The 27,878-nt window shown below is 38.8% G+C and overlaps 1 protein-coding gene across 1 annotated transcript in view; it reads left to right on the top strand.

The window, feature by feature from the left end:
* LOC150107771 (beta-hexosaminidase subunit beta-like) overlaps window positions 1-27,878 on the top strand; it is a 79,205-nt gene that overhangs the window by 6,112 nt on the left and 45,215 nt on the right. Inside the window, exons 2-3 of the mRNA XM_090392042.1 lie at window positions 19,801-20,077; window positions 25,779-25,847. Of these exons, the coding sequence (XP_090248168.1) occupies window positions 19,801-20,077; window positions 25,779-25,847 (346 nt within the window). The remainder of the gene's footprint in view (window positions 1-19,800; window positions 20,078-25,778; window positions 25,848-27,878) is intronic.

Raw genomic sequence — 27,878 nt, 5'->3', positions numbered from 1 at the left:
TAGAAAAACAGTGTAGCCCTTCATACAATAATCTAAATTTCAATCATATTTACAAAGTCCACTGCCACGTCAGACACGTGTTAAAACCGCCTGATACCTGTACCAGCCAACTCACACCTACTTCCCCAGCTGATATATATGACATTATAAAGAACTTAAAGAATAAAAAAGCTCCAGGGCCTGACGGCATCTCCAACAAAGTTATTAAACTGCTACCCCGAAAGGCCATCGTATATCTGACAACAATAATAAATGCTATGTTCAGGTTTAAGTACTTCCCCTCTACATGGAAGTTCGCAGACGTAGTTCCTATATACAAACCAGGCAAGGATCCTCAAAGTTATCGTCCCATAAGTCTGATATCTAATTTGCGCAAAATAGCAGAAAAAGCTATCCTTTCCAGAATTCAACTTTCAGTAAAAAAATTAAACATCCTTCCTTCAGAACAGTTTGGTTTTCGCCAATTTCACAGTACCACCCAACAAATTCATAGACTAATAGAATTCATTATCACAAGTTATAATTGGCATCAATACACCGGAGCAGTTTTTCTTGATTTAGAAAAGGCGTTCGACAAATTATGACACTTTGGACTGCTATACAAGTTGATTTTGGCTGGCATTCCATTAGATCTAGTCCAAATCATAAAGTCATTTCTTAGTGACAGACGAATGCAAGTCAAACTAAATGATATATTATCTACCTAGCGACGCATCTTGGCACCTTGAGTTCCTCAAGGGTCCCTTCTGGCACCGATACTTTTCGCGATTTACATGGCGGACATTCCGCACAATCCAATGTCATCCATTATTACCCTAAAGGCAGACGACACAGCTATACTAGCCAGATCTATTAAACCGCACCTTGTCACCAAGAAACTGCAAGAAAACCTGCAGAGATTAGAGCACTGGCTCTCGGAATGGAGACTGCAAGTAAACCCTCAGAAGAGTATCGCCATGCTCTTCACTAAAAACACAATATCTCCCAAAGATGACATCTTCCTATTTAATACCAATATTCCCTGGAAACCAGAAGCTAAATATTTGGGTGTACTGCTGGACAGAAAACTAACTTTCAGTTCACATATAAAAGCCTCATGTTCGAAAGCATCAAGAGTCATTGCACAGCTTTACCCTCTTATCAATAGGAATAGCAAGCTGGATACCAAAATAAAACTGCTCCTTTATCAATTGATGATTCGGCCCATTATTACATATGCTTCCCCAGCCACACCTCAAGTACAAATATCCTCAAACTACAGAAAGTGCAAAACAAATGTCTCCGCATGATCTTGAACGCACCATGGTATGTCAGAAATGTCCAACTCCACCGGGAAACAAATATCCCCTACATCTACTCTTTCCTGCAGTCTTCAGCAGTAAAGTTCTTCTCAGTATCCTCTTCACATCCAAATGAATTAGTGCAACAAGCAGCGAATTATAATGAAACAGACTTCTCAAAATACAGGAGACCGAAGGCCATCCTACTTCCAAATGAAGATCTCTAAATCACACTCACTCAGGCAGAGCATTTAGCTCATAAACTTTTCCTCACACAGCAATCCTTATCAGATAGCAGGGATTAAAAAAGCATTTTGCTTCACCCTTATAGTCAGCAACGTCTTGCGTCTTTGGAAACAGGGATTGGAGTGAGAAGTTAAATTTATCGACCGTGAGATGCGGTGATTATTAATACTCTTGGAGGATAATGGATGGCAATGCCGTAGCCAATGAACTCCTAACTGAGGCTTGGCTATTCCTGTTACCCCCCTGCCATGATCAGATCTTTAATAGCTCAATAACACTTTATCCCTATATCCCTACACTATCCTTTATAGATAACGGGGAAGATGAAAAGCATTCTTGCTTCGCCCCTTTAAGTCAGTCTTTATATTATATAAAGACTTTAGAAACAGGTAGAAAGATGGCAGCTTGCTTGTTAGTGTTGTGATTACTATAAGTGTGATTACGATTTCAGTTTTGATTCCAGGTAGCTATCGCGGATTAGGAGTTAAGTTTAGGATTAACTGAGTCGTATAAGACCTAGTGAATGTGATATCGTTTAGTTTGACGAATAATGTCTTGAGTTTTGGTTAAGATTCGGTAAGTAATTTTGTTCAGAAAACTTTTAAGTGCAAAATTTTGCTACCTATGACGGCAGATCGGTATGATCTACGGGATATTTAAATTGGGCTCTAGGCACCCATTTCTCAAACTTTATTCTAACAGAGTTATTAACTCCTATCAGACATATCAAAACCCCTCAACGAAAGCATATTCGAAGAAGTTTACAGAGAATTTCTAAGATTAGGAAAACTATTGAGCGACAACTGGCCAGGGAAAGTAAAGCTGTTAGATACATTCCCCCCTACAGCAGTCACAGAGGATAGGATGGATGATTTAAATGATGGAAGTATGTTGTCTGAACCAGAATTAGGACACTCCACGAATATAGAGGATGCTTCATCGCTAGATAATACTCCGCAGTTTTTGGAATCCAACACAGAATTCCATACGGTCAAAAAGAAAAGGAAAATCTCCTCTACTGCAGATACACCCAAAGCAGCGGAGATAGAACCAGATAATGAACTTAAAGAAAGGGTACCCCAGTCATCCTAAGGGCCAAGGAGAACTGGACGTCCGTTGCACCAGCACTGAAATCTTCAGATATCACCTTCATGAAAGCACAAACAGAGAAGTTATACGCATACAGCCTAAAACGTCATTAGACTACAGAAAAATAACCAAACTTCTAGACAACAACAAACTGCCATACCACACTTTTGCACTCAACAGGGAGAAAATTTTAAAAGTAGTATTAAGGGGAGTAACTAAAACATTACAAATAGAAGACCTCACTGCAGACCTACAATTTAAGGGATTTAACACAATTAAAGTTAGCCGAATGCGGAGAGATGATAAAACACCCTATCCTCTAATTCTGATGGAACGAAGCAAAGACCAAAAACATATATACAATCGCCAAACCATCTGTGATCTAGTCATAAACGTTGATTCATTGAAACGTAAATCAACTACAATCCAGTGTCATAGATGCCAGAAGATTGGGCACGCACAACGATTCTGCAAGGCTAAATTTCGTTACGTGAAATGTGGTGGCAAACACGCATCAAATGAATTCCAAAAGCCCCGCACACTTCCAGCAAAGTGTGCAAACTGCGGAGGACCACACACTGCAAACTATAGGGGATGTATAGCATTTCCCCAAAACTAAAAGATACAACTCAAAACCAGTAAACCTCTTCAAGAACGCACGTCCTCCCATCAAACCATAGTCTCCACAACGGATGGAAGATCGTATGCTGAAGTTACAAGATCAACCTTCCAAAAAATCCCAAAACCAAATCAGTCACAGCAAACCAACAAACCTATCCTACTGAACATAAAAAGCCATTTAGGTGAAAAGCTTGCTGCACTCCGACAAACTAACCCAACTCAGGAAGCCAAGGATATCATCTTAAGGCACACATAATCACTCCTTATGGAAATTCTTAATGGATAAGTCTAAACGAAACGCGAAATCGTTACAAATTGTTTCATAGAACGCAAATGGTTTATCTATCAAATTACAGGAGAAATCCAAGCAGATATCATCCTGATAAATGAATCACATCTTCGTCCAAGTGACAAAATCAGAATCAACGGTTATAGCACTTATCATTCAGACAGATGTTTTGCTAGAGGTGGATGCACTGCCATCTTTGTGAAAAGAAACATAAAACATAATTCAATTGCCGAACCCCAAACAGAACACATGGAAGCTACAGGAATGGAAATACATATGGAAAACACAAGCAGCTTTAGGATATATGCAGCCTACAATCCCCCAAATAAAAAACTCCTTGAATCTGACTTAGATGTGATACTTTTAAATACAGGCAGAGCAGTGATTATAGTCGGAGATTTTAATTCCAAACATTGAGTCTGGAACAGCAGAAACTTAAATATTCACGGAAGAATACTCAACTCTTACACCACTTCAAGAAATATAATAATAATGGGACCCACTGAACCCACACATTACCGAGCAACCGGACGTCCTGATGTACTACATATAGCTATATTAAAAAACATAGCGCACAACTATCAGATACAAGCAATCAACGACTTAAGTTCTGATCATAACCCCATCATATTAAAACTAGGCACCATAAAAGATTTAACGAAAAACACCACCACATTTATAAATTAGAAACAACTTCCCTCAGGCTTCCGGAAAAACCTTGGTCCAATACCGTATATAACATCTGCGAAGATATAGAAAAAGCAGTGAAAAATTTTGAAAAACCACTACTGACAGCTATAACACAGGTAACAAATATAACCAAATGTGCACCATCAAATAAACTCCCAGAGGATATAAAACGTCTCATCCAAGAGAAAAACAGATTAAGCAGACAATATCAGAGAACAATGGACCCAGCGGATAAACAAGCATTCAATAGAGCAACAAACCAGGTTCGATATGCCCTAAAGGACAACCGTAACCAACTCTGGAATAACAAAATTCACCAATTAAACACAGAGGATCAATCAATATGGAAAATGATGAAATCATCCGTTCAAAGCGTTTTACATTTCCTCCAATCCAAGGTGAATCTAATCTTGTCTACAACGACGAGGAAAAAGCTGACATTTGCGGACAGTTTAGAAAAACAATGCAGCCCCAATTATATCAATACAGATATAAATTTCATAAGTAAAATTAACACCCAACTGCGTAAAATAACTCAAAATGCCTCACTCCAATCCCATAACAAATCCGTGTAACCAATAGAAATATATGAGATTTTAAGAAAACTAAATAAAAAAAAGGCTCCGAGTCCAGATGGAATAACAAACAAGGTACTCAAGTTACTTCCCCGCAAAGGGGTTATGCATCTGGTAGCTATCATTAATGCCATCCTCTGGCTAATTTTCCAGATTTTCCAGAGAGATGGAAAATTGCCGACGTTTTCCTAATTCCCAAACCTGGAAAAATACACAGTTTCCTAAAAATTACAGACCAATCAGCCTTCTTTCATGCATAGGTAAGATTGACGAACGTGCTATTCTCGCATGGATTCAAGAGGCAACAGATATCAACCGTGTCATTCAAGATGAACAATTCGGCTTTAGGAAATATCACTCCACAACGCCACAAATTTACAGAGTTGTCGAACATATAACCCAAGGGTATGAATGGCGCCAACACTCTAGCGCAGTTTTCCTGGACATCACTCAGGCATTTGATAGAGTGTGGCATCATGGACTAATTTTTAAACTACACGAAGTTGGTATTCCATTACTACTAGTTCTACTTATCAAATCATATCTAAATAACAGAAAATGTTAAATAAAACTCAACGGTATCAGATCCATAGAGACGAGAATCACGGTCGGAGTCCCTCAAAGCTCTCTGCTCTCTCCCCTACTCTTCTCCATATACATGGCAGATCTCCCCAAACTGTCCCCAGCTATCATCGCTCTATATGCCGATGACACAATCATTATAGCCAGATCCCTCCGTCCACACCTGGCCACAATCAAGCTGCAGAGAGCAGTCAATGAATTGGAGGATTGGAACACCAAATGATTTATCGCAATCAATCCAAACAAAAGCTCTGGAATACTTTTCACCAGACGTTAAGCAGAACCGAATACAAGCATACAAATGTTTGGTAAAATCATCCCTTGGCGCAATTCTACCAAATATCTGGGATTTCATCTTGATACACGTCTAAACTTCAAGTCACATATGGATAGTATTGCCACTAAGGCAAGTCAGACCATAGCACAGCTATATATCCACTTTTGAATAACAACAGCTTTCTAAGCATAAGCAACAAAATCCTCCTTTTCAAATCGGTAATCAGACCGCAACTAACTTACGCAGCAATAAAAGCAACATCAACAGACTTCAGATAATACAGAATAAATGACTAAGAATGGCATTTAATGCCCCCATGGTTCGTCAGAAACATCCAGGTATATCAAGAAGCTAATCTTCCAGATATTAAGATCTACATGACAGGCATTGCAGAGAAATTCTTCACAATCACGGATAATCACCCAAATCAGCTAGTTCGACAGGCAGCGGACTACAAGCCCTCAGATCGTTTCAAACATAAAAATCCGAAATCCTCCATCGCAAGAGAAAGCTGACACAGCCTCAATGCTCACAATGAGCGGATAAATTACCCACAATAATCTCATCACCCACAATCTAAAATCCAGATGAAGGAATAAAGAGGCAAGGACTCAGTCCATCAACCAATTAAGTTCAGAAAAAGTTCAAAGTTCCTTTGGAAACAACAAAGATAGGGATTATCGTTATATGCGGTGAGTAATACCCTTGGATGGTAATGGATGGCAGTGCTGTAGCCAATGAAGTTCTAACTGAGACTCAGCTATTGATGTTACCTCCTGCCTCCTGATCAGAGCTTTTATTGCTCAATAACAACTTATCCCTACAATGTCCTCTACAGATAACGGGGAAGATGTAAAGCATTCTTGCTTCGCCCCTTTAAGCCAGTCCTTATAAGGACTTTGGAAACAACTGCATATTTCCTGCAGTTGCATATTTCCTTCATTTGTTTCCTTAAAGATTACGATCCCGAAAAATTTACTGGACAGTCGTGGATAGGCATTACTTGTATACAAGCTAGCATAATTATTTACGTCGTTCAAAGGCCATTTCACGATGATAACGGTGATGTTATCGAGCATAAATACAATCCATCTCCACTTGCACTAAGTCATTAACATTAATGCACTTTATTTAATCACTTAACTCACATTTCATTTACATTTAATATTTAAGTTTCTACCGATTGATTGTGTTTTAGAGGCATGTGATAATTAGCAGGTCAGAGGGGACTTATGAATTATTATAACATGACCTCCATTGGGTCGACAAAAAGGCTGTTCTCGCAAGGCTTTGGAACCATGGGTGCCGGAAAATAGGTTGTGTACCTGCACTAAGTATTTTCAATACAAGTCTAGCGTAATTCAACATTCCATCACAACTGAGGAAGGGCCTATTAAAACCAATACCCCCACCCCCAGAAGACAATCTAATAAAACCAGAAATTTACAGAGAAGTCACACCACTCACCATACTAAAAATTTACAGTAGAATATTTCTTAATCGAACCGAACCATGCGGAGCCCTTCTGCTTAAAAATCAAGCAGGTTTCTTGAACCATAGAAGCGCTACTTAACACATCCCTTCCTTAGAAGGTTGCTAGAAGGAGCCACAAGGGATAAAACCTCCCCTTAATCTTAAACTTCATAGATTTTTCGGAAGCCTTCGATTTGAAATTCTCAGTTATCACGGCATACCCTCGAAAATAATTAAAGCAGCAGCAGAATTGTACCAGAAATGCCCTGCAAGAGTGATAGTTATGAAGAGATGAAGAGTTTTCTTATTTCCACTGTTCTTCACAGAGTGTCTTTGGCCCCATATTATTTTGTTATTACCAGTGACTACATTTTCAGATTCACAGGAAAAGGATATGGATTGATGTAAGAACCAAAGGTATACTGAAAATCTGTAATCTAAGTCTGTTAATATGGTCATTTAACTTAATATTTTCTTCTATTTTGTTTTGAAGAACCCAATCTTTTCTGCAGCCAGATAAGTTATGTAAAAATGCAGCACTGATCGGGTTGTCTTAAAAACAAAATAGAAGAAAATATTAAGTTAAATGACCATACTCTTAAAGAAGTAAGAAATTTTCGGTATACCTTGGTTCTTACATCAATACTCTAACTGGCATATATATTGGAAATCCAAACTTATTACCACAAAAGACAAAAATTCGTCTTTACAAAACCACCAGTAGCCATATTTACAAATGGTCCCTACACATGGAACATCACTACTCAGCGAGAAGTTAATATCATCAATAGATTTGAAATAGCATGCTTACGATCAATACTGGCAAGATAACATTCCCAATGCCGTCATTGTTGAAGATAGCCAGCAAAGACCCTTAACAAAAACAATTCAAATAAATCAACTGATATTGTGATAGTTGGGACACCAGCTTAGGCATCCGCCTTTCCCTACGCTCAGTGCTCTTGCTCTGTATACAGGCCAGCTAATGGACACAGACGATGAAGAGGACAAGAAAACAGTTTTGGCAGTACATAAGCAAACTTCTTTTTGAAGATGAGGCTCATGAACCATGTAACATTTACCACTTGGCAGCAACTTGGCTCACTTTCATCTAATGACCTTTATCTCCATTACTTGTTACGATGTTTCTCTTTATATTTCTCCATTCATACCTGAATAAACTATGATGATGTTAAAATACTAGATACGTTTATCTGGATATTTCCACATCAGAAGTATATAATTCTAACATCTATAAATCGTTTCCTACTATCAGTTCTTTGAAAAAATCTTCCTCGTATATAATAATATACAAAAACCTTCCTATTATTTCCGGAGGGGGTGAAAATACAATTGACAAATAGGAATATCCAACATACGGTCTAGCAGTCGGCCTAAGTAACTCGGTGTAGTCAAAGGAAAGAGCACAAATTATATCTGCAATACACAAGTCTACGTAGGTGAATCTGATTGATATTCACAAATCGTTTACTGAAGAAAAAGTAAAGAGAACTCTTCACTCTCTTTGAATTACAACAGACCAAAGAAAATTCTAACAATAAAACTTAAAAATTAATTTCTAGAAAAGATATAAAAAAGTATGGTTATTGCAAATGAAATTGCTCGGTGCAAGGGAATTCCCAAAGCAGATGTACATTTACAAAAATTAATTATATCATTATCTTTTTAAGTAACATACAAACACGCGAGTTTCGAAAAAATATATATATTAACAAAATAAAGTAAGGTCGCATAAACTTCATTTTTTAAAAGATTATTTTATATATTAATATCAAACTAAAGAAAAGATACGATGAAAGATTATTGTTATGAATATTAAAGAATTGCATTGATATTATAATTGTGATTTTATTGTAATATTATAATTATAACTGATATAATGATATAAAAAATACGTACCTTTCTCTGATTTCTCAATTCAAGTGAAAAAATGTTTCGGAATTGTTGATATCCAAATGATGAAAAACGAAATGTAAAAAATGCGGGAATGAAAATAAGTCCACATAAAACTTTATTTAAAATAAAACTATTTCTATAAAAATACTGAATATAAATATTTTTCTCTATAATTTTTTTATAAAATGGGGAATTCCTTAATACACCAAAAATTTATTCAAAACAATTATTGCTAAGATCTGTAAGTAATATCAACTACATTACAATAAAAGCATCTTGCTTCACCCTTCTGGCCAATGATGTTATGTTATGTTATGTAACTACATTACATGGAATGAATAGTCCTTTTTTAGGACTTCCAGGGTAACGAATGGCAATGCTGTAGCTAATGAAGTTTTAACTGAGGCTCGGCTATTGCCGTTACCCAGCCATGACTAGAGCTTTTTAGCTCAATTTAGCTCAATAATATTCCATCCACATAGATTTACTTCATTCAGATGACGGGATAAAGAGTCAAGGACTCAGTCCATCGCCCAGTTCTTTTAAGAACTTTAAGAACTACATTACATGGAGAAATGGCAATGCTGTAGTCTATGAAGTTTTAACTGAGGCTCGGCTATTGCCGTTACCCAGCCATGACTAGAGCTTTTTAGCTCAAAAACACCCCATTCAAACAGATTTTCTTCATTCAGATGACGGGATAAAGAGTCAAGGACTCAGTCCATCGCCTAGTTCTTTTAAGAACTATTATACATGGGGTATAGGCAGAATGTAAAAAAGTCCTTTTTAGGACTTCCAGGGTAACAAATGGCAATGCTGTAGCCAATGAAGTTTTAATTGAGGCTCGGCTATTGCCGTTACCTAGCCATGACTAGAGCTTTTTAGCTCAACAACACTCCATCCACACAGATTTTCTTCATTCAGATGACGGGATAAAGAGTCAAGGACTCAGTCCATCGCCCAGTTCTTTTAAGAACTTTAAGAACTATTACATGGGAGAAGGGGATCAATCGACCGTGAGATGCGGTGATTAATTCATTCAATCCAATACCCTTGGAGGGTAACGGATTGCGATGCTGTAGCCAATGAAGTTCTAACTGAGGCTCGGCTATTGCTGTTACTCTCCTGCCATGATCAGAGCTTTAATAGCTCAATAACACCTTATCCCTACACTGCCCTCTACAGATAACGGGGAAGATGAAAAGCATTCTTGCTTCGCCCCTTTAAGCCAGTCCTTATAAGGAACTATTACATGGGAGAGCATGAATCAATCGACCGTGAGATGCGGTGATTGATTTCATACCCTTGGAGGTAATGAATGGCAATGCAATGCTGTACCAATGAAGTTTAACTGAGGTTCGGCTGTTGCTGTTACCCCCTTGGGTGAAGAGTTTTTGAGTTCGCTCTCTTAAGGTTTTTGCCTTAAGGGAGCACTTGAGTCTCCGGGGAAGGTGTTCTCCGGCACGGCCCGCTGAAGGGCTTTGTCGGTGAATTATTTTCTTCGGAATTTGAGCGGTTCTGCTCGGTGGTCGGGGAGCCCGTCACTGAGTGGACCCAACGCTGAGATGAGATAAGGACGGTCTTTCGCCCACTATGGAGTGGCCTAGAGATCGTCCGTATTTTTGAGATTTCACCTTTACTTACATAGTCGGTGATTGATTCATTCCCTTGGCGGGTAACGGATAGCAGTGCTGTACCAATGAAGTTTAACTGAGGTTCGGCTGTTGCTGTTACCCCCTTGGGTGATGAGATATCCTTGGAGGGTAACGGATGGCAATGCTGAACCAATGAAGTTTAACTGAGGTTCGACTGTTGCTGTTACCCCCTTGGATAATGAGTTTCGAGAGTTTGCTCTCTTGAGGTTTTTGCCTTAAGGGAGCAATTTGAGTCTCCGGGGAAAGTGTTCTCCGGTGAGGGGCTTTGTCGGTGAATTATTTTCTTCGGAATTTGAGCGGTTCTGCTCGGTGGTCGGGGTCCGTCACTGATGGAACCAACGCGGAGATAGGGACGGTCTTTCGCCCACTATGGAGTGGCCTAGAGATCGTCCGATATTTTGAGATATCACCTTTACTTAAACAGTCGGTGATTGATTCATTCAATCCAATACCCTTGGAGGGTAATGGATGGCAATGCTGTAGCCAATGAAGTTCTAACTGAGGCTCGGCTATTTCTGTTACCCTCCTGCCATGATCAGAGCTTTAATAGTTCAATAACACCTTATCCCTACACTGTCCTCTACAGATAATAACGGGGAAGATGAAAAGCATTATTGCTTCGCCCCTTTAAGCCAGTCCTCATAAGGACTATTACATGGGGAGTAGATTATTGGTGAAACGGGGAATCAATCGACCGTGAGATGCGGTGATTGATCCATTCAATCCAATACCCTTGGAGGGTAATGGATGGCAATGCTGTAGCCAATGAAGTTATAACACGGTCGGCTATTTCTGTTACCCTCCTGCCATGATCAGAGCTTTAATAGCTCATTAAAACCTTATTCCTGCACTGTCCTCTACAGATAACGGGGAAGATGAAAAGCATTATTGCTTTTCCCCTTTAAGCTAGTCCTTATAAGGACAACCATTATACCTCACCAGCGGAAATCTATGAAGTTCTAAAGAAGCTAAAGAATAAAAAAGACCCTGACCCAGATGGCATAACAAATAGAATAATTAAACTGCTTCCCCGAAGAGCTGTCGTATATCTCAACACCATAATCAACGCCATGTTCCGAATTAACTATTTCCCCAGCTATTGGAAAGTCGCAGATGTGGTCCCAGTGCATAAACCCGGTAAAGATCCACACCTGCCTGAAAGCTATCGACCTATCAGCCTAGTCTCAAACTTAGGAAAAATTGCCGAAAAAATCACCTCTCCAAACTCCAAGCCTCAGTAAACGAGTTAAATATCCTTCCTAAGGAAAAATTTGGCTTTAGACATCATCACAATACTACTCAACAAATTCATAGGATAATTGAGTACATCACCACCGGCTGCAATTGGCACCAGCACACTGGAGCAGTTTTCCTCGACATAGCGAAAACTTTTGATAAGATATGCCACTTCGGATTACTACACAAACTCATCTCAGCAGGTATACCATCAAGAATCTTTCACCTAATTAAATCTTACCTCCAGGACAGACACATACATGTCAAAATAAACGGTACAGTTTCCAGTCAGCGACGATCTCTGCGGGAGTTCCCCAAGGTCCCCTGCTGACACCGATCTTATTCTCGATATATATGGCAGACATCCCACACAACCCAATGTCAGTCATCTTAGCACTCTATGCGAATGACACAGCAGTACTTGCCAGATCTCTACAACTACATCTCGTCACTAAAAAACTGCAAGAAAACGTACTAAAACTAGAACAATGGTTCTCCAAATAGAGATTACGAGTGAATCCCCAAAAGAGTACAGCGATACTTTTCACCAAAAGATTGGCAACTCCCGAGGGGGACCTTTATCTATTCAACACCAAAATCGCCTAGCAAACAGAAACAAAATTATCTTGGGGTAATTCTAGACAAAAGATTAACGTTCAACCCATACATCAAAGCCTTATGCGCAAAAGCATCTAAAACCATCGCACAACTTTACCCTCTAATAAATAGAAAAAGCAAGCAAAATACCAGAATCAAAGTACTCCTGTATCTGCTGACAATCCGCCCCATAGTGACATATGCATCTCCAGCCTGGAGCCACACATCCAACACTGACATACTCAGGCTACAGAGAGTGCAAAATAAGTGTTTGCGCATGATCTTGGATGCACCGTGGTTTGTAAGGAATGTCCAACTGCATAGAGATACAAACATCCCTTACATCTACTCCTTCCTACAAACTACAGCGGAAAAATTCTCAAAGATCTCTACACACCTCAACGATCTAGTAAAACAGGCAGCAAACTATGACGAAACTGACTTCTTCGAATACAAGAGGCCAAAAGCCATCCCAAATACAAGCAACAATAAATAATCTTCGTCCCCCCCCCCCAGGGCGAGCTCACAGCTCATAAATCTTTCCTTCCATTCGTCCTCCCTATCATACAACGGGGAATAAAAGCATCTTGCTTCACCCTTCTGGCCAATGATGTTATGCTTATGTAACCATTAGATCGGTCCCCGTGTGGTTGCCGGGATAAGAATAGTACCAATATAGCTAATGCATGTCGTACGAGGCGACTAAAATGGGTACCCTTGGAGGGTAATGGATGGCAATGTTGTTGCCAATGAAGTTCTAACCGAGGCTCGGCTATTGCTGTTACCCTCTTGCCATGATCAGAGCTTTATAGCTCAATAAGACCCTATCCTTCACTGTCCTCTTCAGACAACGGGGAATATGAAAAGCAATCTTGCTTCGCCCCTTTAAGCCAGTCCTTATAAGGATAAGGACCATTACATCAGGAAGTGGAGAGAAATCGACCGTGAGATGCGGTGATTCGAGGGTTATTGGTAGATCTAATAATCGACCGTGAGATGCGGTGATTAATACCCTTGGAGGGTAATGGATGGCAATGCTGTACCAATGAAGTTCTAACTGAGGCTCGGCTGTTGCTGTTACCCACTGGGACGCTGAGTTTCAAGAGTTTGAGTTTCGCTCTCCTAAGGTTTTTGCCTTGAGGGAGCAAATTTGAGTCTCCGCGGAGGTTGTTCTCCGGTGAGGGGCTTAGTTGGTGGATGCGTTTCCCTGGAATATGAGCGTTCTGCTCGGTGGTGGGGAGCCTGTCATTGAATGGAGCCGATGCTGAGATGGACGGTCTTTCGGCCACTATGGAGTGGTCTAGGGATCGTCCGAATTTTTAGAGTTACCTTTACTTAAACATCGGTGATTAATACCCTTGGAGGGTAATGGATGGCAATGCTATAGCCAATGAAGTTCTAACTGAGGCTCGGCTATTGCTGTTATCCTGCTGCCATGATCTGAGCTTTAGTAGCTCAATAATACCTTATCCCTACACTGTACTCTCTACAGAAGACGGGGAAGATGAAAAGTATTCTTGCTTCGCCCCTTTAAGCCAGTCCTTAACAGGATAAGGAACCATTACATCAGACGTGAAAGTTTGGCGCGTATTTTTGATGATTGGAGTGCACTCGTGAATGAATGTTCTACGCACGCGATAATATTTTCGAGGCCTGATTGTGAGATTATTATTGCAATTGAGGTTAGGAATTAAGATTAGGATAAGCTCAGTCGTATAAAGCCTAGTGAATATAATATCGTTTAGTTTGAAGAATAATGTCTGTTGACTTTTGGTTTAGATCAAGTAGCTATAGTATGTATAAATGAAATTTTTTAGTAAGTAGTTTTGTTCAGAAAACTTTTAAGTGCAAAATTTTGCTACCTATGCGGGTAGATCGAATTGATCTCTGGGATATTTACATTGGGCTCTAGGACCCATTTCTCAAACTTTATTCTAACAGAATTATTACCTTCTATCAGACATGTCAAAACCTCTTAACGAAAGCATATTCGAAGAAGTTTACAGAGAATTTCTAGGATTAGGAAAACTTTTGAGCGACAACTGGCCAGGGAGGGAAAGTAAAGCTGTTAGATACATTCCCCCCTACAGCAGTCACAGAGGATAGGATGGATGATTTAAATGATGGAAGTATGTTGGCTGAACCAGAATTAAGACACTCCACGAATATAGAGGATGCTGCATCCCTGGATAATACTCAGCAGTTTTTGGAAACCAACACAGAATTCCAAACGGTCAAAAAGAAAAGGAAAATCTCCACTACTGCAGATACACCCAAAACAGCGGAGATAGGACCAGATAATGAACTTAAAGAAAGGGTACCCCCCAGTCGTCCAAAGGGCGAAGGAGAACTGGACGTCCGTTGCATCCGCACTGAAATCTTACAGATATCACCTTCATGAAAGCCAGAAAAACAGAAGAAGGGATGCGCATACAACCTAAAACGTCGTCAGACTATAGAAAAATAACCAAACTTCTAGACAACAACAACCTGCCGTACCACACTTTTGCACTCAACGGTGAGAAAAATCTAAAAGTGGTATTACGGGGAGTTACTGAAACTTTACAAATAGAAGCCCTCACTGCAGACCTCCAATTTAAGAGATTTAGCCCAATTAAAGTCAGCCGAATGCGGAGAGCTGATAAAACACCCTATCAACTAATTCTGGTGGAAATAAGTAAAGACCAAAAACAGATATACAATCTCCAAACCATCTGTGATCTAGTCATAAAAGTTCAGTCAATGAAACATAAATCAACTACAACCCAGTTACATAGATGCCAGAAGATTGGGCACGCACAACGATTCTGCAAGGCTAAATTTCATTGCATGAAATGTAGTGTCAAACACGCATCAAATGAATTCTAAAAACCCCGCACACTTCCAGCAAAGTGTGCAAACTGCGGAGAACCACACACTGCAAACTATAGGGGCTGTATAGCAATTCCCCAAAACCAAAAGATACAACTCAAAACCAGTAAACCTCTTCAAGAACGCACGTCCTCCCATCAAACCATAGTCTCCACAACGGATGGAAGATCGTATGCTGAAGTTACAAGATCAACCTTCCAAAAATTCCCAAAACCAAATCAGTCACAGCAAACCAACAAACCTATTCTACTGAACATAACAAGCCACTTAGGTAAAATGCTTGCTGAACTCCGACAAACCAACCCAACTCAAGAAGCCGAGGATATCATCTTAAGGCACACACAATTACTCCTTATGGAAATTCTTAATGGATAGGTCTAAAAGAAAACCGAAATCGTTACAAATTGTTTCATAGAACGCAAATGATTTATCTATCAAATTACAGGAGCTGCAGGAGTTTGCAGCAGAAATCCAAGCAGACATCATCCTGATAAATGAATCACATCTTCGTCCAAGTGACAAAATCAGAATCAATGGTTATAGCACTTACTATACAGACAGATGTTTTGCTAGAGCTGGATGCACTGCCATCTTTCTGAAAAGAAACATAAAACATAATTCAATAGCCGAACCCCAAACAGAACACATGGAAACTACAGGAATGGAAATACATATGAAAAACACAAGCAGCATTACGATATATGCAGCCTACAACCCCCCAAATAAAAAACTCCTTGAATCTGACTTAGATGTGATACTTTTAAATACAGGCAGAGCAATGATTATACCCGGAAATTTTAATGCCAAATATTCAGTCTGGAACAGCAGAAACTCAAATATTAACAGAAGAATACTCAACTCATACACCACTTCAAGAAATATAATAGTAATAGGACCCACTGAACCAACAAATTACGGAGCAACCGGACGTCCTGATGTACGAGATATAGGTATATTAAAAAACATAGCGCACAGCTATCAGATACAAGCAATCAACGACTTAAGTTCTGATCATAACCCCATCATATTACAACTAGGCACCATACAAGATTTAACGGAAAACACCACCACATTTATAAATTAGAAACAACTTCCCTCAGGCTTCCGGGAAAACCTTGGTCCAATACCGCATATAACATCTGCCGAAGATATAGAAAAATCAGTGAAAAATTTTGAAAAACCACTACTGACAGCTATAACACAGGTAACAAATATAACCAAATGTGAACCATCAAATAAACTCCCAGAAGTTATAAAACGTCTTATCCAAGAGAAAAACAGATTCAGAAGACAATATTAGAGAACAATGGACTCAGCGGATAAACAAGCAGTCAATAGAACAAGAAACTAGGTGCGATATGCCCTAAAGGACCACCGTCACCAACTCTGGAATAACAAAATTCACCAATTAAACACAGAGGATCAATCAATATGGAAAATGATGAAATCACTCCGTTCAAAGCGATTTACACTTGCTCCAATCTAAGGTGAATCTAATATTGTCTACAACGACGAGGAAATAGCTGAAGCATTTGCTGACAGTTTAGAAAAACAATGCAGCCCCAATTATATCAATACAGATATAAATTTCATATGTAAAATTCACACCCAAGTGCGTAAAATAACTCAAAATGCCTCACCCCAATCCCATAACAAATCCGTGTCACCAATAGAAATATATGAGATTTTAAGAAAACTAAATAACAAAAAGGCTCCGGGTCCAGATGGAATAACAAACGAGGTGCTCAAACTACTTCCTCGCAAAGGTTATGCATCTGGTAGCCTTCATTAATGCCGTCCTCTGGCTAAATTTTCCAGAGCGATGGAAAATTGCTGACGTTTTCCTAATTCCCAAACCTGGAAAAGATACACAGTTTCCTGAAAATTACAGACTAATCAGCCTTCTTTCATGCATAGGTAAGATTGCCGAACGTGCTATTCTCACACGGGTTCAAGAGGCAACAGATATCAACCGTGTCATTCAAGATGAACAATTCGGCTTTAGGAAATATCACTCCACAACGCCACAAATTTACAGAGTTGTCGAACATATAACCCAAGGGTATGAATGGCACCAACACTCGGGCGCAGTTTTCGTGGACGTCACTCAGGCATTTAATAGAGTGTGGCATCACGGACTACTTTTTAAACTACACGAAGTTGGTGGTAACAGGAACTAGTGCTAATTCTATTACCACTAGTTCTACTTATCAAATCATATATAAATAACAGAAAATTTTGAATAAAACTCAACGGTATCAGATCCACAGAGAGGAGAATCATGGCCGGAGTCCCTCAACGATCTCTGCTATCTCCCGTACTTTTCTCCATATACATGGCAGATCTCCCCAAACTGTCTCCAGCTATCACCGCTCTGTATGCCGACGACATAATCATTATATCCAGATTCCTCCTTTCACACCTGGCCACAATCAAGCTGCAGAGAGCAGTCAATGAATTGGAGGATTGGTACACCAAGTGGCGTATCGCAATTAATCCAAACAAAAGCTCTGCAGTACTTTTCACCAGATGTAAAGCAGAACTGAATACAAGCATACAAATATTGGTAAAATCATCCCTTGACGCACAATTCTACCAAATATCTGGGAGTTCATCTTGATAGACGTCTAAACTTCAAGTCAAGTCACATATGGATAGTGTCTCCACTGAGGCAAGTCAGACCATAGCATAGCTATATCCACTTTTGAATAGGAACAGCTTCCTAAGCATAAACAACAAGATTCTCCACTATAAATCGGTGATAAGACTTCAACTAACTAACGCCTCTCCAACCTGGGGGTCACACGACTAAAAGCAACATCAACAGACTTCAGGTAATACAGAATAAATGCCTAAGAATGGCATTTAATGCCTCATGGTTCATCAGAAACATCCACTTACATCAAGAAGTCAATCTTCCAGATATTAAAACCTACATGACAAGCATTGCAGAGAAATTCTTCACAATCACGGATAATCACCCAAATCAGCTAATTCGACAAGCAGCGGACTACAAACCCTCAGATCGTTTCAAACATAAAAAACCGAAATCCTCCATCGCAAGAGAAAGCTGATACAGCCTCAATGCTCACAATGAGCGGGTAAATTACCCACAATAATCTCATCACCCACAAACTAAAATCCAGATGAAGGGATTAACAGTAAAGGACTCAGTCCATCAAGTAATTAAGTTCAGAGTTCAACCATTACATCAGGTGATTCCTGTGGTTTGGATATTACTCGATTTAACATACTGCATCGAATTGATGCAGTATTGGAATAAAAGAGACAAAACCATATTTATCCCATTTGGTACTTCCTGAACTGGTGAACAAAATATTTGATGCCTTTATTTATTTATTGGTATAAAGACATCAAATATTTCATCCTCCACTGAACACCAATAAAGGCATCAAATATTAATATACAGGTGGTATGCACAAAGAAATTACAAAAATAAATAAATAAAAGAGACAAACGTAGGTGAATGTCTTAAAGTCATGGGTGTCTTTGAAATGTTTTTATCAGAATTAATCGCCACATATGGTTCCGATGAATTCGGGAAAAAACTATGTAACCCCTGACAAAGAAGTTCGGTGTAACACTACTGTAGGAATTCACAGGCCAATTGTGGAATTTTAAAAAAAAATATTTTTTTGCATACTGGATAAGAAATGTAGCTTTCGTTTCCTACACGTGATTCGAAATATATTTCGTTTAAAAAGTATGGGGAACTCCGCACAAATAGCCAAACAGGCCTAAATAAAAATTGAAAATTTCAATTTAACAATTTTTGTTTTGTGGAAGTATTGTACACCAGTTGATAAGAGAGACTGTTGCTTTTCTAGAAATTAAATATGAACATTTAATGTTCATATTTATTTTCTATGGAATGTTCATTAAATATGAACATTCTATAGAAAAGTAGGGAAAAAAGAACAAAACGAAACGGGAATCAGGTTGTTGACTTCTTGGCACCAATTGTCGGGACACTTGAATGGCTGCGAGGCCACCTCCAATAATTAAAGCCATTGCACAATTTCTTGGAATCTCTTTGCAACATATTGCAGTCAAGTGGTTGTCGTTCTAGGTGTTGCTGTGACCTAGTTTTTCTTTTTCTTGGAACTGCACAGATTGAGACGTGACGTTCAGAATGCAGTCGTGAAACATCTCGTCTTAAGGCGACTTTTTTTTAACTCATTTTTTTTTTCAAGTGATGTTTATCTCTCAGCTCTTTCACAGAGCTCTAAAATAGCTTCGAGCTTCGCTATTTTAAGTTCCTTTCGAAGCTTTCACTACCCGACTGAAGTATCTTTGGTCGAAATGAATGGGGTGAACAGAAATGAAGGTCTTGGATGTGCTGAGTACTGATGATTAATTGTTGTTTTTATTCATTTCTTAGGGTGACCGCTCCCCTCCCGGTACTCCATGGCCCCTTCCGAAGGTGTGGGACCATTCGAATCGTCTTCTATCGCTGGATCCTCTCAGATTCTCTTTACAGTCCGACTTGACAGAGGGGAAGTGCGATGTCATCCACGAAGCCCTTTGGCGATACAAAAATATAATCTTTGTAGATAAGAAAGGAAAATCCCGTTCTGACTTACCTTTGTTGGAAGGTGTTCAACTGAAAATCAGAGATGCAAGATGCGGCTATCCACAACATCTGGAGGATGAATCGTGTAAGTAATGACATACTGATTCTCGTGGAAGGGCTTAGACGTTGGTTATGTATTTTTACTAAATAGCTTAAGGAAATTACAACGTATACTTTTTTTATCGTTAGAGGGCGCCAAAAAATAGGACTTTAGATCTTTTGTCTTTTGCAATTATATTGTTTCACTCACTCACTGTCGCGTTTACAAGTGTGTTGTGCTCTGATGATGCTGAGTTGAAAATCAGCGAAATATAAGCGTTAATAAAACATCTGTGTTGATAAAAGTGTTTGTGGTGTTGTTAGTTCCGTGAAAAATAAGTCATGAATAACCATCAACACCTAAGCTTATCTGTTAGATTGTTGATTCTGCACGGAGAAGATATTGTTTACAAAGCGCGACGGTTCGGTAAGTTGAAACTGAAATTGTCCAGAAAATTGACCAGGTTAGCCTTCCTTAAACGATGACGCGACAACGATATAATTCAAAGAAAAGTTGCAATCGGCAAAGGCACATCGTATTTATCGACGCGCGAGTTTAGCGCTTCTTCGAGAACAAATCGCCGCTACTCGCATAGAGCTTAGTAAGCTAAACAGCTCTATCACAGCTCTACAACAAGAACTAATAAACGTGTTAAATCCTGAAATATGGACTGTCCTGCGGCACATCTCCGAAGTTGCAGCAAAAAAAGAATTCACAAAAGTAAAAAGCAAACACCTAAAGAAATATGAACTCCTAAAACAGCGCCAACATACGAAGTCCCGACCGCAACTTCGACGAGACCACGTGGTCGTAAACCTATCGTCGGAAACACTCACTGAAGAAGCCAAGGTCTAGGACATAACTTTGCCGTCACGCCCAAACAAATTCCTAAACTAGAAATTATGATGAAAGTAGAACGGGGTATCCACGATCTTCCGCCAGCAATGGCCAATAACGTGCGACTAGACATAGCAAGTATTATAAACAAAGCTAAACCTCCAAAAAGCAATATGCCACGTAAGCAAATAACTGCCCTAAAAAAGTTATATAATAATAAAAATATTTTTATTACAAAAGCCGATAATGGAAATGCAACAGTTATCATGAATAAAGAAGAGTATAACAGAAAAATGCAAGATCTCATATGTGACAGTTCCACATATCAAATTATACATCGAGACCCTACGATGTCTCAAAAGAAAAAAGTCCGAAAATTACTGAGAAAAGTGACATCATGACCCAAAGAAATCATCAGGAAAATAAACCTAATTCATGTTAAACCACCCTGTATTTATGGATTACCAAAAATCCACAAAACTAATATTCCTCTACGCCCCATAGCATAGATAGTCCCACATATAAACTGGCCCGGCATTTAGCCAAGTCGCTTTCCCCCCTTACTGGCTACTCCTCTACTTTTGTAAAAAATTCAATCCATTTAAAAACACTGGTTAAAAATCTAATCCTAAAAACTTCAGACATAATGGTTAGTTTTGATGTCACCTCTTTATTTACCAATGTACCACTTATAGACACTCTTGATTTAATCAAGTCTAAATTTCCCCCAGATATTTTTGAATTATTTCAATTTACCATGAATGCAGGTTACTTTACATGGGGGGGGGGATTCTACAAACAGCTTAATGGTACTGCTATGGGTTCCCCCTCTCCCCCCCGTTAGCAAATTTTTACATGGAACACTTTGAAAACAAAGTACTTACCACAGCTACATACAAGCCACTAGTGTGGTTACGCTATGTAGATGATGTGTTTGCCATCTGGCCCCATGGACAAGACACTTTGGATGCTTTTGTCACCTACCTAAACAGCCAACACCTCAAAATTCACTTCACAGTAGAAAAAGAATCAAATAACTGCTTACCATTTCTTGACACATTAGTCACCCGCCTTTCAGATGGATCACTATCTTTTTCTATTTTTCTAATTCGTAAGTTGGTGGAATTGTACTCGATAGGGAGGGAAGTAGCCCAATTTAACAATATAGCATTCGGCTTACCTGTGTAATCCGTTTGGTTAGGCAATACTGTAGCGTTCCCTTTATCCGCTTTGGTGATTATTATTTTCTTGTTTTTCTTTGTTTTTCTTTAATTCTAGCAGAGATTTAATTTCCTTACTGCGCATATTAATTTTTGGTGGTTTTGCTTTGGTAAGAACACAAGCTACATCCAGTCTGATATCGTTGGGGACGTGATTTGGAAGGTGTCGTATCCCGCGTTCAATTCGTATCATAATATCTTCAGCAGGTATCCTTCTGGGCGCAATGGCGATTGTGGCCACGTGAGAGATTACTCTCACGTAGATCACTCACAAATTAAAAAACTCCACAGGCTCCTTAAGAAGGTCACTTTTTGGCCTGTAGAAGTCACTAACAAATTAAAACCATTTAACTCCATACCCCCCCTATTTATGGACTCCCAAAAATACATAAGGAAAATGTGCCATTACGTTCCATAGTGGATGGCATGGATTCCCCCACATACAAACTAGTTAAACATTTGGCCAAAGCTCTCTCACACTATACTGGCAACACACCTTCACACAAAAAACTCAGCCCACTTCAAAGCCAGCATAGAAAACCTTACACTCAAACTCACTGACGTAATGGACAGTTTTGATGTCTCCTCCTTACTCACAAATGTCCCACTCAAAGAATCCTTAGAGCTAATCCAAGCAAAATTTCCTCCCGATATCACATCCCTATTTCAGTTCATAATGAACTCAGGCTATTTTGTTTGGCAAGGAAAATTCTACAAACAAATAGAGGGGACAGCCAGGGGTTCTTCACTCTCCCCACCCTCGGCCAAATTTTATATGGAGACTTTTCAAGAGAGAGCCTTAAACTCTGCCACACATAAATCAACCAAATGGCTTCGCTATGTTGATGATGTGTTCGCTATTTGGCCACATGGCTCTGATGCACTCCTCTTCTTCCTAACACACTTAAACAACCAACACCCCAGAATCAAATTCATCCTGCAAGAAAAAAAAAAATGCCTTCCTTTCTTAGACACGCTAGTCATCCGCCAGCCTGATGGAACCTTGGTTTCCTTAGTCTATAGAAAACCCACCCATGCAGGCCACCCATACATTCGCCAACAATCCCCCCCCTCACAACAATATGGAGTCATTAAGACACTACACAATAGAGCAAAACTTATTTGTTCAAATGACAATGCCCTAACTACAGAACTAAACCACATTCTCAACACTTTCTCAATCAATAGCTACCCCCCCAAAAAAATCCAAAAAATATTGAAACCAACAAACCACAACCCCCTTCCCCCCTCACAAAAGGATTACTTAAATCCATCACCATACTCTCAATCCGAGGCACCTCGGAAAAAATTACAAAAATCCTAAAAAAACATGACTTAACTTCTTGTTACAGACCATATAAAAAATTGGCATCCCTTATCCGCTCTATTAAAGACCAACCTCTCCCTCTAGACCTACCTGGTGTATACCAGGTCCCTTGCAGCTGTAAGCTGTCCTACTTTGCCCAAACAGGCAGGACAGCAAATATCAGAATTTCAGAACACAAAGACTACATCCGGTTTCACCAATACAGCCACTCTGGTCTTGCAGACCATGCGCTGGATACTCGCCATAGAATACAGTGGAAGAAAGCCATGATAATACACCGCAGTAAATTCAAATACGAAAGGCTTTTCATGGAATCAGCCTCAGCCCTAAGAAATAATCCAAACCTCAACAAATTTGGTTGCATGAGACTGCCCCAAATTTGGGAAACCTATATCAGAAGACCTTCAGCCCCATCGCCCAAGAACCAACATTGCCCGCTAGGGGGGAACCATCAGGACTTTTAAGAGAAAGAATAGCTTCCTGCTTCGTCCTCATTTACTGTTTGTTGTGCATGTGTGCGGGTGTTCTTATTTTTAAGTTCCTGTGAAAATGGCAACGTGACGTTGCCAAAATATTGGAAGTGTTTTAAAATTTATTTTAATGTATATCCTAGTATACGTTGTAATTTCCTTAAGCTGTTTAGAAAAAATTACATACTATTTGATGTTCTAAATCCTTCTTCAATAATAATAATAATAATAATAATAATAATAATAATAATACAATGATGCTAGGTCGATGGAAAAAAGCTATCTTAAGGCTTATTCTGGTTACTTACCACATGAACTTTTTTCTACACAATTTTTGAGTCAATTTCCGAGTTAGTTTATCTTTAGCACAGTTAGATAGAATGCTTTTCTTCTCCGAGAAACTTGGATCTGTAACCCTGCAACTCAGAAAAATTGGCAGTAGAACGTAGTGTTTCGCACAATATCTATTAGGGTTACAAAAACAATTGCCATAGATGTCTGCCTTCTCCTGAAGTCTATAAATCCATTATAAAAATAAACTCAGCTCTACTGATGAGCTATGTAATAGTTTCCAATAATGAGGGGGGAAATAGGTTTTTCCCCTTTAATTTTTGAAATTTATTATTTTAATATTGATCCTAATCACGAATACAATTTCCAGAAATCATGCTCTATAAACCAAACACGGAAATTTTTAGTAATTTTATAAGTAAAGTGGTCTTGTATCACACTGGATGAAGAAAACCATCTACAACATTCGCGATATATTGAGATTCGAATCTAAGCCAGTTGGTTGGAAAGAGGAAACTGCACACACATGGTCATCTGGATTGGTAAACGGAGTTATGATTATTAAAAGGATCTCATTTATAAAGTGCCTGGTAGTTCAGCGGTAATGATGTTTACACTCCTCAGCGCTAAACTGCTTGAAGAAAAAGCGTCACGAGTTCGATTCTAGTCGCCGACTAGAGGGACTTTTTCTAAGCCTTTTTTCGACCAGTTTGCGAGTTAGTCGATATCGAGTGGCATGGGCGAGTCTGTTTTGTCTCCCAGAGACTCGGTTTTTTCGTACCATTAACTCAAGAAAATCGACCGTAGAACCCACACTATTTTCAGACATTAAAACTATTGTGTTAGGGCTAGGTACCACGAGATGGCAGCACTTGTTAGCCATCTCTTCACTGCGTTCTGCTTAATAACCTTGGGCCAGCTATGCTATGGATGATGATGTTTATCTTGCATTTGTTTTTTTAGATTGACCTAGAATCGAGTACTTCTGGAACAGAATGTTCTGTGATGCATTTTATTGTTAAAATGTCATTCAATAAACAGTTAGCAGCCTTTTTATAAGAAGGTAAATGGTCGTTATGTTAAAAAAATGAAAGAGAGACAGAGAAAGGAAACAATTTTGTAAGTTTAGTCAGTTTGTGCATTTTCTCGAGACAACTAAGGAAACCTATTTTGAAACGGAGGACCTGATCCAGCTAATATAGAAACAAAACAAGGAAGTACAATGTAGCAACCAAGAATGCAACCTAGTTAAATTGAAGAAGAAAAAAAACGTTAACTAATGAGTGCTACGGAACAAGGCTAACACACCATAGAACAAAGCGTCTGATCACTAATTAGAAAATGAGCAGTCGCTTGTTTGGAGAACTAAGTGATCCAACGTCTGTCTGTTATACTATGAATCAATACTAGAATCCCTGTCTCATATCTATGGTAATGACGCGAATAACATGCTATGATCTGTAATCAATACCAAATATGATAAGCTTATAAGTTATTTATGGGGGGGGGGGACACAGATCTTAAAGGTGATGCATAAAAAGAGAGTAAATACGATTGTTTTTAGGTCCACTAATGAAAAATTCATTGCTTTTTTTTTTTAGATTCCTTGGTAGTACCTCCTGAAGGAGCAGCTGTCATTAACTCTCAGACAATATGGGGTGCACTGAGAGGTAAGTTCAGTAAATGAATGTTCCTCATGCCTATTAAGTTGTTAAAATAGATAAGCTTGGTATGCTATTAGGGTACATGATTTGGGAGTTTTGTTTAGTGAACGGTTATACAGGGTGTCTCATAAATTTGTAAATATTTCAATAATTCATGACAGAAAATTGAAAAAAAAAAAAAATGGGTATATTAGAGCGCGGTTTGCATGAAAGTGAATCGTAAGAAGGGGGAAAAATCGTTTTTTTTTTAGCGCGGGGGGAATAGTTCACATTTTTCCGATAGAGGGTGACAGCAGTGACTCTTACCTACCTGCCATTAACATAAATGGCTTTAACCTAGCTGATATCAACACAATTGAAGTGACACATAATTATCATTAACATGCTGTATATGAATAGCTGTGCTGATTAAGAGGATAATTAGTATCTGTAATTATATCTTTAAAGAAATTCGTTAACAACATATGAGAGTTGTATACTAATCACTTTTGTGTGCAAGACCAATTCCGATCATAGAGTGATCACTTGAATCCATTTGTCATCATTGTCGGATGTTGTTGTCTGCATGCGACAGATTCGGTGTGCTCAGCCGCATATTCCCTCAAGCGATCGTACGAGATACGGAACTTCGCTAAACGGGATGCGGGAAGCTATCCTCCTCGCCAGCAGAGCTGAGCCGAGCTTCACCGTGACGTCACTTTGGGTAACTTTCGTTTCATCCCCGATTTTGGAAATGGATGAATTCCAAAACCAGTAACGAGAATAATCGGAAACTGTAGTACAAATAAATAATATGATATAATTATGTTACTACTCACTTTTAATGAGATGGTTCAGCATCAACTCTTGCAAAGTTGCTGGATATCTGGCTCAATTTTGGTCAACTTCGGTCGAAGTTCGGCACACTCACACTAAGACGATTTCTGTAATTTTGTTTTTATTTGAAGGAGTGATAAAAATCCTTTCTCACAAAGATAGTGTTGGATCCTACGTTCTACTCTGATGTATATTCTAGCTGTTGACTGACTGCACATTCGAACACAGAGAAAATTTATTTTTAACTGCGCCACTCTATGTTCTAATTTGCATAAGCAACGTTGTGAAATCAACCGTCAGCTAGCGCAATATTGTTAGCAACTTAATTCGGGCCGAAATTCTCCTTATTATATATATAGGGTTCCCGCTAAGATTCGAACTATTTTAATGAGCGGTGCAATGAAAGAAATCAGGCAAACACAAGATTCAACTCAAAACAATTATTTAATGCTTTAAGACATAAATTTACATTAAAACAAGAATTTCTAGTAGGGATAATACAATTTAAGAATGAATAAGTTCTCATTAAGACATTAGTAATTTACTTAGCTGAGTATATCATTAACGATTGGAATTTATACATATAAATTCTACTTTTCTTATTATCAAAGATTTCAAATACAATTTCACTGTGAACAAAGCTGTCATTTAATGTACTTCAAATATTGATTCAGCTTAACTATTCAGAACCATCACAAAGCGCAAGTCATCAGACATTCATTAAGCAACCTTTAAGGTTATCAATTTAACACAATAGTTAACAAAATTCAGACTCAAATTTCCATTGCATTCTCTCGTAACAGGCTTCTTTCACACATTCAATCTTGAACTGTTAATTTCAACAATACGAATTATATCATGTTCTCCAGAAACAAGCTTCGTTACTTCACATGGGGCATAGAAAAAATATCCTTACTGGTATAGACAGCATAGCGTCCTCATTATCGAGAATCCTGGAAACTCTCCTTGGTTCTTGAATACTTTCTTTCACATTGAGAACACACAAATATTATAGAATCCTGGATTTCAGTAACTGATTAACTCGGGAAAATTTATCTTCTTGTTCGTAATTGCCTAACTTTCGATATTTCTTGATCATTCTTATTATCCTTTCGTCGAACGCTATCCTTCTGTGAGGCGATAGGAATTTATAAAAGAATAAGAGCTCGAAGAAAGATAGTCAAAATACAGAGCGGTTCCCAGTCTTTCCGACTCCGTTCA

This window comes from Typopeltis vanoorti, chromosome 4 (assembly GCF_054136105.1).
Source record: "Typopeltis vanoorti isolate ZY-2024b chromosome 4, IOZ_Tvanoo_1.0, whole genome shotgun sequence".
In the NCBI taxonomy this organism is placed as follows: domain Eukaryota; kingdom Metazoa; phylum Arthropoda; class Arachnida; order Uropygi; family Thelyphonidae; genus Typopeltis; species Typopeltis vanoorti.
The sequence above is the reverse complement of the archived record's forward strand: the minus strand, read 5'-3'. Positions and strand labels throughout refer to the sequence as shown.